Source organism: Rhea pennata, chromosome 2, assembly GCF_028389875.1.
Source record: "Rhea pennata isolate bPtePen1 chromosome 2, bPtePen1.pri, whole genome shotgun sequence".
Classification (NCBI taxonomy): domain Eukaryota; kingdom Metazoa; phylum Chordata; class Aves; order Rheiformes; family Rheidae; genus Rhea; species Rhea pennata.
The window spans coordinates 137,642,646-137,656,942 of record NC_084664.1 but is presented as its reverse complement, the minus strand read 5'-3'; the positions used below and the strand labels follow the sequence as shown (position 1 = coordinate 137,656,942).

General features: G+C 37.3%; 1 protein-coding gene across 39 annotated transcripts in view; it reads left to right on the top strand.

Annotated features, from left to right (window-relative positions):
* The window catches only part of RIMS2 (regulating synaptic membrane exocytosis 2), a 459,058-nt gene that overhangs the window by 296,613 nt on the left and 148,148 nt on the right, over window positions 1-14,297 (top strand). For 24 of the 39 annotated variants that reach the window (XM_062568285.1, XM_062568269.1, XM_062568294.1 and 21 more), the window contains one exon: window positions 870-986. In XM_062568285.1, coding sequence (XP_062424269.1) covers window positions 870-986 — 117 coding nt within the window. Of the gene's footprint in view, window positions 1-869; window positions 987-12,416; window positions 12,483-13,053; window positions 13,162-14,297 lie in introns of all 39 variants that reach the window. The other 15 variants (XM_062568279.1, XM_062568268.1, XM_062568275.1 and 12 more) reach the window with 2 other exon arrangements.

Genomic DNA, 14,297 nt, shown 5'->3' with positions numbered 1-14,297 from the left:
CGGAATTTTTGTGGAAGAAAGTGTGCAAACCCTCTTTTTCCAGATCCCTACAAAACTACCCTATTTTATTTATCTGATAATTGTAATGGTTAACTATTGTCTTCCTATTTTGCCATTCTTGCAGATTTGTTTTACAGAGCAGCAGAAGTGAGGTCAGCAGATATCAGTAGATATTAATGGTTAAAATGGAGCAAACCATTCTGTAGGCAAAGCCTTGGTCTCAAATAGGACTGAACTGAAAGGGTGATTGTACCCTTGAACCATAGTTACACTAAGTATACCGCTTACTGTTGCTATTGGAATAGAAAAGCATTTAATTACAAAATGCTATCTTTCCAGATTCTCTGCTAGTGAGATTAGAGAATAACCTTTTCACAGCAAAACAAATGCCTCCTGTTTTATTCAGACAGCAAGTGTGGTCAGCAGGCTGCACTCTGCCTTAGCAGTCAGGAGTCCTCATTGTGCCTCCCTACAGTTTATACATTTCTCACATAGCCAAGCCCAGTGGCTCCTGGAAAATTCCTTACAGTATATTTTTCAGGTGTGAAGGAAATTCTCCTTGAAGGTACTAATCTGGAAAGAATGATCAAATTATGATGAAAATTAACCATTTAAATAAAATACTGAAATTCGAACATGACCTCCTCCCCCCACATGCCCCACATGTTGTGTTACTACCTTTTCCTATAGGAGAAAAAAATTCAGGAAAGGTTTTTACTGTGAGATTTAAAGTCATGTCAGAATACAAGTATACAAAAGACAGGTCAACTAAAACATCTCATTGCTGTCATTTTTACTAACCGTCTATACATAGCAGTGAAATATGCAGCTGCACTCAGAACTCAGAATCTGCTGCCTTTTACTTCTAGTCGGAATGTGGATCAGGGACTACGAGGGACTCGATCCACTGCTGCACATTACAATACCCTGAACCGCATGGATAGACACCGTGTGATAGATGACCACTACTCCCCGGACAGAGAGAGGTAAATATCTGATGGGAATTAAGAACAGCTGTAGCTTACGCTCATCAGCATGAGTTATTTCAGTGTCATAGCTCACTAAAGTAAACAACCAAAGTGCTTAGCTAATCCCACAGATGATAATTTCCTTGCTGATTTATCCATTGGTTATATGCTGTATTAAAACATATACAGTGCACAAAAGGCTGACAAACTGACAACTTAGTTTATCTTTGGTAAGAGGGAAATTGAAAAATCTGTGAGAAATTGTGCTATATATTAGGTTAGCTGTCCTTTTTATAAAAAATGTTTTATGTACTATATTAATATATTCTTCAAGGGCTGAATATTTTTAAAAAATATAATAATAGACTTAGTTGATAATTTTTGTGGTTGAGTAAAGAAACGTAGACTAAAAATTTAAGCTCAGTATTAACATAATACTCATATTGGATGCAGTGGAATTCATAGACATAACAGAAGTATATTCTAGCACTGTGTTTGTCTTTTCTCAACTTTATGAGCCATTTGGTGATAAAATCAGCTGCTGTGGGAATGTATGTTCGAATAAAATTGGGGTCATTCTGTTTTGAGACACATCTCACCATGACTAACATGTTGGTTAATGGAACTTCCTAAAGAGTGAGCAGAGCTGAAGCAACCTGTATGAATTTTACAGGCTCTAGTTGGCTAATGTAGTTAGTTTTCCTGAATTAACCAAGATGGTGCCTTTGTACAGTTAAAAACAAATATTGAAAAGGGCTTTACCGCCTCATTGTCTTTAGGTTGGAAAATTAAAAGAAAAAGCATTTGATACCTTTAATTTTGAAATACTTCTGCCTGTTGTATATGTAAAGTTGAAAACCTACTCATAATCAGAGGAATGATTGCTAGATATTGTCCCATTTATTAACTGCACATAGGAAGTAGTAATACTGGTATATTTTTTAATCTTGTGTAGTGCTACTTGAAGAGTGCTTGAAGTTAATACGTCCAGATTATTCCTCAAGTAACATCAGAGCAAACAGTTGCAGATGCTAACTGTAATGCAAAGAAGAATTTAACAAATCAGTGGGGTTTTTTTTACTAGAGATATTGAACAGAAAGAACGAATATATCTTGAAAGAACATTAATGTGATGCTCAATAATTGTAAGGAATGTAGGACAAAAATCTTCAGGAAGAAACATATTTATAATTCATTTTTATAAGAATATAAGATAGAAAAAAAGAGTATCAAAACGAAAAATATATGCAGGTCTATTCAAGTGATTTTCAATGAAACTTTTGGCCAAAAACGTCCACATGGGTAAAAAAATAAAAATGCTGAAATATTTATCATCTAGAATGTTTACTGTATTAATTAAAGGTATAAGTAAATGATAGATGAACCTCATTTTTATACTAAACTATTTTATATTTCTATCTATATTATGAAAAAGAAAATGCTATTTAGTTGTCTGATGAGGCTATTTGATTTTCATATAGAAGGTAATAACTTCAGGATTCTAAGCCATTTCCTTGAAAAGAACCCAAAATATTCTTGGAAAATATTATGTTGCTATTTATACCAATCACTCGTGAACTAGGATCTAAGTGTATCCTTGGTGTCTCTGTCTGTCTTACGGAATGCTGTTGCATTTTTTCACCATTTGCTGCATTTGCTTGCTACATCCCAGATACTCATGTGGCAGTAAGACGTAGTCTGAAGTACAGTACTGCAATCTTTCCTCATCCACTTCAACCAAATCTCCTCTACTGCATTGGCTTGAGTTAGAGAAAGGAAATAAATTTTTTTGTAGAACATGTCAGAAAAATAATGTCAGAAAGTTGTTGGTGGTGAAATTTTGGATGTTAAGGACAACAGGAAGGGCTTCTTCAAGTACATCAGTAGCAAGAGGAGGACTAGGGAAAATGTGGGCCCGATACTGAATGGGGCGGAGGCCGTGATGACAAGGGATACGGAGAAGGCAGAATTACTGAATGTCTTCTTTGCTTCACTCTTCACTGCTAAGGGCAGCCCCCAGGAAGCCCAGAGCCTGGATGTGAGGGAGAAAGTCTGGAGAAGGGAGGACTTTCCTTTGGTTGAGGAGGATAGGATTAGAGACATTCTGGGCAAGCTTGACATCCACAAATCCATGGGCCCAGATGGGATGCACCCACGGGTACTGAGGGAGCTGGCAGATGTTGTTGCCAGGCCGCTCTCCATCATCTTTGAAAGGTCCTGGAGAACTGGAGAGGTGCCTGAGGACTGGAAGAAAGCCAGTGTCACTCCAGTCTTCAAGAAGGGCAAGAAAGAGGACCCAGGCAACTATAGGCCAGTCAGCCTCACCTCCATCCCTGGAAAGGTGATGGAACACATGTGGAGAAAAAGAAGGTGATCAGGAGTAGCCAGCATGGATTCACCAAGGGGAAATCCTGCTTAACTAATCTGACAGCCTTCTAGCTGGGTAGACGAGGGGAGAGCAGTGGATGTTGTGTACCTTGACTTCAGCAAGGCCTTTGACACTGTCTCCCATAACATCCTCCTAGATAAGCTCAGGAAGTGTGGGTTAGATGAGTGGACAGTGAGGTGGATTGAGAAGTGGCTGAAAGGCAAAGCTCAGAGGGTCGTCACCAGTGGCATGGAGTCTAGTTGGAGGCCTGTGGCTAGTGACGTCCCCTAGGGCTCAGTACTGGGCCCCATCCTGTTGAACCTATTCATCAGTAACCTGGATGAGGGGACAGAGTGCCTCGTCAGCAAGTTTGCTGATGATACCAAGCTGGGAGGAGTGGCTGACACACCTGATGGCCGTGCTGCCGTACGGAGAGACCTGGCCAGGCTGGAGAGCTGGGTGGAGAGGAACCTCCTGAGGTTCAACAAGGGCAAGTGCAGAGTCCTGCACCTAGGGAAAAATAACCCTAGGCACCAGGACAAGCTGGGGCTGACCTTCTGGAGAGCAGCTCTGCAGAGAAGGACCTGGGAGTGCTAGTGGATGACAAGTTGACCATGAGGCAGCAATGTGCCCTTGTGTCCAGGAAGGCCAATGGTCTCCTGGGGTGCATTAGGAAGAGTGTTGGCAGCAGGTGGAGGGAGGTGATCCTGCCTCTCTGCTCAGCCCTGGTGAGGCCTCATCTCGAGTACTGTGTCCAGCTCTGGGCTCCCTAGTACAAGAGAGACATGGAGCTACTGGAGGGAGACCAGCGCAGGGCTACAAAGATGATCAGAGGGCTGGAGCACCTGCCCTATGAGGAACGGCTGCAAGAGCTGGGCCTCTTCAGCCTGGGGAAGAGAAGACTCAGGGGGGATCTTATCAATGTGTACAAGTACCTGAAGGGAGGGTGTCAGGGGGACGGGGACAAACTCTTTTCAGTTGTCCCATGTGACAGGACAAGAGGCAATGGGCATAAATTGAAGCACAGGAAGTTCCACCTGACCGTGAGGGGGAATTTCTTTCCTGTGAGAGTGACGGAGCACTGGACCAGGTTGCCCAGAGAGGTTGTGGAGTCTCCTTCTCTGGAGATCTTCAAGGCCCGCCTGGATGCAACCCTGTCTACCATGCTCTAGGTGACCCTGCTTGGGCAGGGAGGTTGGACTAGATGATCTCCAGAGGTCCCTTCTAACCTTACTGATTCTATGATCCTATGAATTTCCATGTGACAATTTTTTTATAAGTAGATACTTGCTTGTTAGTGTATTCTGAATCTCTGAAAGCAGGTTTGTCATCTATATTTTCTAAAACACATGCACAAATCTTCCTGCGCATGCATGGTGAGTGGCTTGCTGAGTAATCATATTTTTTGACTAATTATGCCTCTGTTGTAACACACAGTCTCTGAAGCATATTGGTTCTAGGCAACACTCAAGAGAATAGGAATAGGAAATAGGAGAAAGAAATAGGAGATATAAACTTTTATCATGATTTATATTCCTTATTAGCCTAATAGGTTAAGTTTATAATGGAAGGATTATTAAATAGATTTAAGATTATTTTACTGAATATTTGTGTGATGCTCTCTGTGTTATGTATAAAAAATGTTGGTGCACACAGTGACAAGTCCCTAAAATAGCGCTTTAATAGTATTAATTCTGAATACGGCCTGAACTGCAGGCAGTGTGGAGAAGTGGAAAAACTGAACTTTTATGTAGGTTTATGTATCTTTCTGTCATCTTTATTTTGTCCCACATTCTCCTCCTCCTTTGTGTACGTCCCCCCCCCCTGGCCCATAATTTGCTTCTCTATGCTTCTCTACTGCTCTGAGAGTTTATTCATTTCGTAGTGTGTTCATCTCTTAGAGCTACTTGCGAAGAAGGGACTTTCTTTTAGGCGTGCTTAAGCACTATGTTAGGAGATGATTGAGAGCATGAGTGTTAACATTCTTTCCTCAATTTTCTAGATCATAGCTTAGAGCTGTCTAGCATATATGGCATTAAGGAATTAGCTGGAGTGACATATGTGAACCTCTAATGACCTCAAGTCTCAAACAGCCAGTTTGATCTCAGAATTTTCTATTTAAACTGTGGATATAATCAGGCAGATTAGAGGAATAACATGAGAATCCTAGCATAAGTCTAAAAGCAAGACATCTGCCAAAAATCTATCGATGTGTATCATTGTGAGTGAGATATCAATAGTTCATGAGAAAGACTTAAGACAGTTATAGCAAATTATGCTCAACTGTACGGGAAATAATTCTCTAACCAAATTAGATATTATTAAGCAAGCATTAATGTCACTATATTCTTTGTCAAAGATGTGCTCTCCCTGAGGCATGAAATTACTCATGATAAAATTAGCACATGTATAGTAACCACTGCATTCAGAGAATACTTGCCTTCAAAGTATAAGAAATACTCCAAAATTCTGTATGTACCTCTACTAGGTACCTACATGAAACAAGTAAGAAAAAGGATAATATTTTAGTTAATCATTTATAATGTAACTAATCATTTTCATGTATATCACAGAGGTAGAGATACTGCAGAGTAAAAAGGGGTAGCTGATGTTTTATGTGGAAGTTCTGAGATGGTATTTTCAATTTTTGTTTGTGTTTTATGATTGGTGTGTTATGTTATTGTTCCTGTATTTCCACAAAGACCCAGCAAATTAGAAAAAATCAGGAAAAAAGAGCCAAATGATAAAATAAATGCTTAAAGTTTGCTTATAGCTGTGTTATGAAATGATATGAATCTACTTAGTAATAGCAGTGCCGCTTGTAAGTACTTTTTGTCCTTTCAAATTTTTGCCACGCTCATTAGTTTTATGTGGTACTTCCTAATAATGTGCATCTGTCCATTAACATATACACACATCTTCTGTACACACATCTTGTGCGTATGCATATAATTTCAAATTAAATACGTACGTACTGTAGTTGGAGCAAATAGGGATTACTCTAGGTAAGATGGTTCTTCTCTTGCTATAAACAGAGTGCTTTCAGTTACTTGTAATGTTACCAAATAAAATTTTCTATCCCAGAGCTCTAACTTATGAGCCCAGTTGGATTTAATTGCTGAAGAGATCTCAGTTCTAGCTCTCTGCCATGTTCTGGCCTTGTTACTACAAGGATGGCAGAAAGGACAGTGTTTTCTCTGTAGCAGCTGTGGTTTATAGTGGTCATATTACTTGACAGAAAAATCCCTGTTAAATTGCAGTGGTGGACAATTCCCCCTGCCACCCTCTTGCTGCCTTTGCTACAGGGTCCTAACCTCCAACAGCGGCGTGAAGCTGGAAGGGAGCAAGAAGCAGTGAGTTCATGAAAATGCTGCTATGTCTGAAAGGACTTGGGATACAGAGCCTTCAAGCTGAATTAAAAAAAAAAAAAAAAAAAGGAGAAGTCATTGTTACATTTCTCAGAATAAAATACACATGCAAGATGCCCATATTAAAAATAACGGAGTTGTTCTGTTAAAAAACTTAGTACTGTGTCCTTAGGAGATCATTGTGATACTGTGATACTGATTTCTCATAGGAAGTCATCTCAATTTGAAAAAATAATGAATGTCAGCTTGTGGATTCTCTGCTGATAATTGCTATTGTTTGGCAGCTAAATTCGCCAAGCGGTCAGTTGCTGCAATGAGTTGGAATATTTCTAGGATTTAATCTGCCTGAGGAGTGAGCAGGGGTTTCTGTACAATTTGTATGACAGCAAGCATCCGTACCATTATGGGGTGGAAAAGCTGTTGATGTTTTTACTTAAAGAAAACTCATTTTCTGCTTTAAAAAGACTAAACTATCAAATAAAACCACTCTGTTTATCTTTTGTACAGAATGCAGCAGGGAAAATTGTGTAACCAATGTTTTATTCATAGATGGCATTTGTCATTTTCTAGGACTGTGTGCTTGACTGCACATTTTATTAATACAGTTTTTTAGGTGTAATTTTTCAGGCACTTATAAAGCAACATGGAAAATATTCCAAAAACCAGCACGTTAGCTGCTGGTAACTTTGTTCATTGGAGAATCAAAACTTTTAAAACTGTATCACAGGCCTCAGCTGTTTGGAAAAACTAATTGACTGTAGTAGTTAACATCTTCAGAGCAAGTAAGCTGCTAGTAGGAGAAGTCGCACACCTTTTCCTTGAAGGCCCAGTCACTTTATCAGTTCCAGCTTCCTCCTCCTTGAGCCTTCTGGGCTTGGTTTTGCAATCCTAACTTGATCTCAGGCCCACTTTCGTACTTGATTCCTTGCTATAGTGCTTTCTCTAAATTTCATAGGCCAGACCCATTTCTTCTCCCTCCTCCTACCTTCAGTGGCTAAATTCCATACTAAATCAGCCCAAAGAGACAGCTGTCCCTCTCTTTTTCAACCAGGTTTGATTGGTTCAAGCTGTGGTTTGGGAACAGAGAGTCTTGTCTTGCATTCAAAAATACTTATGGCTGCTTCCATAAGCACAAGATTGTCAGAACATAATAGTGTTTCACTCACTCATCCTTTCCACAGAAAGATTTTGGAGTCATTTTCGCACTCTAATACAGAGGCTGGAATACTAATTGAATTGTGGGACCTGGTCACAGAGAACAGAAATTGAAAGAGAATGGTTATTTTCTAATGCCTCATCTTTACTGCTGAATAAAACATCCCAAGCTGTGAAGAGCAGATTCAACTCTGCTTGCACAGTAAGAGCAGGAAGTTGGACAAGAGATCGTACAGTGAGGCACCGTGGGTCCGTGTGTGTGTTTTCATGTGGGCTTGTGTGACTATTCTGGCAGATCTAGCCGGCATTTGGAGTTCGGCAGCCTAGTTGGTCTAGATCATTAGCTTGGTCTAAATCAGCTCTGTTCTGTTACCTTGTTGGTTCTTTGAATTGTTATGAAGGTGTAAGGAAATGGGCAAATTGGTGAGTGATATCAGAACATTTTAAGTCATCATTTTCTCTTTACTTTGAAAACTGAAAATTATCACATCTCTACATACTTGAAATGTTCTTGTCATAATAATGGAAATTATTTTCACATGACATTTCTGTGTGTGTGTATGTATGTATGTTTACATTAATGGTCATATTTGTAAAAGCTGTAACATTGTCTCATCAAACTGATTTCATTATTTGGATATAAGTGAAGTGAATTGCTGCTGCAAATGCCCTCTGTATGCTATCTGTAACAAGATCTGTAATCTTTCAGAAATTTGTGAGGCTGCAAAATGATACTTTTCATTTTGCCATTCTGTCAATGAACATAGTTCTGCCATTGACTATTGTACTCCAGCAAATAAGAAATATGAGTAAAAGGCTAAAAGCCTCAGTGAAGGTTGCCGAAGAAAGGTTGGAGTTCTTCTATCTTTTTAAAAATCTGCTATATCTAAAATATATTGATGTCTTCACGATATTCCATGAGTTCCCACCTACATGTGCATGTGAGATTATGATTTTCACGAACAATTCAGCAGACGTGTTTATTTGAGGTGATTCTGAAGTTGTTCTGCATTTAGGCAAAGCCTAATGGCAGCAACCAATTACACTGTGCTCTAGGCTAGGTATTAGCCAAGTGGAAGTTTTGCGTGTCTCAATTTTGGACATTGAGAATCAAATCAAATTTGGACAGTGAGAATGAGGTAAGTTTAGGCATTGTGGTGTTTTGTGGGTTTTTTGTTGTTAACGTATTTTTAAATATAAAGAAATTACTTTAAGCTTAATACATGAAGAACAATAATGAAACAAATAGCAGGATTATGCTTAGAAGATAGATGACATTTAAGCGTTTTGCTGTGCATGTTGTAATATATAAAGCACAGAAGCATGTGCTGCATCCTGAGCGCGTACCATCACGTTTTGACTTAGATGATGTCAGTCATTCTCTCTTCCATCAAGATATGGCATGCAGCCTTCCTTTCTTTTTTACTAAGCATACATAATTTATGGAAATCATCACTCAGTTTCCAGAGAAAGAGACATATTTATATGACTAATATCTATATTTTTATTATTATAGTTAGAGATCTTATGAAAATGCACAAGGATTCTTAAGGCATATTTTCTTGATCTATGATGAGTGTCTTGTACTCTAAGAAGTTACTGAATTTATATGCAGAACTATTTTTTCGTGTAAATAACTTCACACACTATTCTTATGTTGCACTTGTAAGAACATTTTATTAAGAGTTATTCTCTATAGTGAGTTAGATAGCATGGATTACATGGACTCTAAAGAATAGGGGAAAGTATAAATAGCTAGTAATGCCAGAGGGAAAGGTGAAGTGTAAGCTAAGGTTTACCTGAGTTCTCTGTACAGGCAAACAGAATTCCAAGCAAAGAGAAAGCTTATTTCAAACCTGATTATCAAAATCAGGTCATGTATGAGGCTGGATCTAAATGCCAGCTTATACTGATTATGAATTTCTGAATGTGAAAAATTGCTTGAACTACCTTAGGCTCCCATGCAAAAGTCAATTCAATACAAAAGTAAACTTGATAAGAGCTCTAGAGCTCTGAGTTTCTAGAAGTTTTGGGGAAAAACTTAATACCAGAATTCTGGCATTCAGAATCCTAAGCAGAGCATTACCTGGTGATGTTTTGTTCAGACGTAAATAAATGAATGGAACAGTCACGAGTGTTCCTTCTTAAGATAGTGAGTTAAACTGCTTGTAAATAGCAGTTGCATTGCCATTAAATTCATGTTCTATAACACAATTCGAGTTCTATTTTATAAAGCTTTTCCCTCTAAAAACTATTTGAATATATTATATTTATTTGATGCCTTCCATTTTTGAAAGGCTTTCAAGAAAACTTGTCAGCACTTCACTGAAAAGACAAAGGAGGAAATGAAAGTGAACTGTTAATCTTGAAATGTCATCTACCATCTGGAAGGTCTTAATTAGTAGTTAATGCTAAGGTAATATTTGCAACAATATTGAGATATTTAATACCAAAGTTTCAGTTCAGTCATTTAAAGACTTGTTCACATGGACATAGCTTGTAAATAGAGTGATGGAAATGGAAATGGACTGGTATGCTGTTCTTTGCCATAACTGCACATGTGATAGTTGCCATAGGGTAAATGCCTACATTTTTATTTAGTTGTTCTTCCTATGGGTGTGCTTGTATTCTAAAGCAAATTTTAAGAACATGATGGAATTAGTTTTTAATGCTTCTTGACAGCATATTGAATGCCAGACAGTGTTATGGGGAGACTGTTTTTGGTACTCAAGTCTGTACAGTAGTTCGAAGCTCTTAGTACTGTTTTCAGCCTGCAGTGCAGCTCTGCCATTATTTTCTTAATTGTTAAGTTCTTCGTAGGAACTCATCCTCCAGTTTTCAAAGATGTGCTGTGCCAAATTGAACCTTACTGAATTATATAGGGTTGCTCATTGTTGTAACAATCTGTCTGCAAAGTCTAAATTGCATAATCAGGGACTTAAGTTAAAATCTTTTTACGGTGATGACTGTTCTTTGGCATGTCTTTAGAAAGCAGTGAGCACAGAAATCTCTTCTTCTACATATGATTAATATAATATGCTTATAAAGAATACTTACATGTGACTAATGATATATTATATCCACACAGAAAAAACAAAGATAATACGTGTAGGTAATATAGCTACATGTAAATGTGTATCTCATTATTAGAAAATCATTAATTGTAAAAAAAATAAACAAATGAGAAGTAAAAGCGTTGAAGATACCTGGGGTTTTCCATGTTTATTACAAAATCGGCTTACATTTCTAATGTGGGCTTTTGTTATTGGACATTGCATTAAAATACTCCAACTTCAGAGGAGATGTAGACAAGGGATTCTTTTTTGTAGTGTTATAATTTATTGTAATTTGAAATTGAAACACTATTTTCAAAACTGTTCTTTCCTATACTGTGTGCATATATTTATACGAAGAGAAATAACATCATTCCCCTTTTCAAATAATCATTGATAATTTGAAGAATTCTTTGTGCGATAGCAAATACAAAGCAATATAAAACAAATTACAAAATTGTTGACAGGTTTTCTCAAAATATAAACAAAAGGTAAATACTTTTTTTTCGTTATTTTGAAATATGTGCATCTCTTCTATCATACTCTATTGCAGCTGTTACATAGATTCGTGTTATTTAAATAACAATGGGGCTTTCCTCTAAATTCATTTGTTATCTGAATAACATGTCACTTCTAAATATGATCAAGTTTTGGATATACTGTGATGTGCAGTGATATATTCAATTGCTAAAGCTACAGGTGGTTATGTTCATTACGGTTCACTACATAAAAATATGAGTTGATCAGAAAATGTTATTTTCTGTTCTGCAGGAATTACCCTTTTTCCCCTCAAATAAATGAGTACATAAATTGCTATGAAACTAAAGTCTGCAGGGCTTCATTTAGGACCACTGACCTCTGGCTAAAGGTTGAAAGAACTGCTTACTGTAGAAAAGGGAAGCCTCAGTAGAAAGATAGCAATAGACTTTAAGTATATGTAAGCTTGTTTAGAAAGCAGGTGATACTTGGTTATTAGCTGTGCCCTCCAGAGATAAAACAAGAATTAGTTGGTTTGATTCACATCAAGTGGCTGTTAGGATAGATATTAGGAAAACATCCACTCAGGAACAGTAAAGCTCTGGAAGAAGCTATGTGAAGATATTACAGAGTTCCCAGTGCTTACAGCCTTTCAAACAGACTAGGTAAACTTCGGCCAAAGATATTACTGGTATTGAAGTTGTTATTGCCTTCAAGCAAGGGAACAGGCAATATGACTTCCTGCGATTCTGTTCAGCCAGAGATTAATACCTTCTTTGTCCTACCTGAAATAACTTAAAAGATTCCAAGTTTCTTGCTGGCTTTTCAGTAAGGTAATTTTATCCACAGGGTAATTTTATCTTTAGAACTCTGTATCAGATTTATACTTTTGTTAATTATTTCAGTGCTCTACAAAGTGCTTATGTATTCCCAGTGTTCTCAGATCTTTATGTTTCTGTTGTGTGATGCATATTCTTCTCCATCTTATTGTCTCATATATGTATTTTTCTTTCTGCCACGTACTCAGTCATTATGTTACTCTACCTCGTTCCCAGTACACTCAGTCCACAGATCACCATCACAGAGATGCCAGGTACATACTCTTTGTGTGACCCTGTGTGGATAATGCATGTGCCTGTGTGTACGTTCATGTCCACTTCTTTCTTTATCAGTTTGTGGATAGTGGTAGAAAACCTAGAATTATTGTACTACTATCAGCATTAGTATGCTTAATAGGCTGTGTAGACCATCACTGAGTAATTCTTAACTTTTTGCTTCTTTTTTTTTTTCACTGCCAAAAGTCTATAAGCAGTGGTGAAGGAGAATAATGTTACCTTGATATCATTCCGATATCTTAAAGATGCAATAAAATTATTTAAATCAACCAACCCAAATAGTGGTATTTTAATTTTAGTATTTGGAATGTAATATGTGTATGATTGTGTTAGAAGTTACAACAGATAAGTCTGAAGTGTGATACATCTCTTGTAGCCTCAGCTGCAGGTTAATATATCTTAATTTTTCTTACGTAATTTTGCTAAATTCACCAATGTTCCAGTTGAGTTCTGTTGCAGTTCTGTTGTTGAATTTTCCTGCTTTTCATGCTTGTCCTCATTTCATCTTTGTGTTGCTTTTCATTGTGTTCACCCTTTATGTTTTGGCAGCAAGGATCACACTATGTATCCTCTATTTTGTGAAGATGCAATCAGATTGCTTCGCTCCCGTAAGATGTGCCGTACCTATTCTGAGGGTGCTTACTATGATCTTGAGAGGTATAATTGGTGTGGAGCATTTTGTCTTTTCTACCACTTATACTTTGATAGTACTGTTTGGTGTCCAAACTAGGAATGTGACCTATGTTTTAAGTGATAAACACATGAAGTGAAGATATTTTGTGGTATTCCGGGAGTCAGTTCTAAAATGACTACCCTGGAGTGTGGCTAAATCCAGAGAGAAGCTGAACAGTCTTAAAAAAGTCAGTTTCATAAATTGGGTTATATGGATATTATAAATAAGTGTCTTTGTATAACCGTTATTTTTGATGGAGTTTTCTGAAGTGCTTTTTGTACTTATTTTTCTCTCTGGAATAATGAGAAAATGCCTATTTATTTCGAAGTACTCAGAAATAGTCTTTTTGAACTTCCTTCCTTTGCTTAAATGAAAAATAGAGTGAAATGTACCAGTATTATTTATGTTATACACATTTATATAATACCTATTCTGTAATTTATGAATACTTGTATACATTCACAACAGCTATGGGTGATTACAGAACATCAGAGTTCCTATTGATATAAGGAAAATATGGCAGAGGGAAGTTGAGCCTGTAATAATTTGTATGAAATGATTACACATGAAATACAGTGGATTTTAAGAAACAGTAAGACATGCTGGTGTACTACAGATGCAGAAAAATACTGGTGTAATTATGGTATTTTCATCAAATATTGCAGCTCAGGAAAAAGTTGACATGGATGCGTCTCAATAGAAGGAATTATGTAAAGATTCATATAAATAAACTAGATAAACTGAGTTAATTAAAATAAAGCAATAGCTTCTAACCTCAAATAGTAGATGTAATGGTTGATACTGCCATTGCTTTACAAGACAGGCTAGGTACATTTTTTCATTGAAAGAATTAAAGAATTTTTAATATAATAACTTCATGACTACCTCTGGATATCATTTTCTCTGAGACACTAAGTGTGAGACACTAAAGCAACACCAAGTGTCGCTCTGGTTTCAAACCATACAAACCCCACCTTTTAGTATGTGTAAAACTGGCTTTGGATACAGAAACAAAATGGAATCCAGAATTGTTACAGTATTATAAAAGTACTCCTCCTGAAAAAATCTTGCATTGCAAAAATTTTCTAAAGCTGTAATGTAATAGACACTATAACCTTTC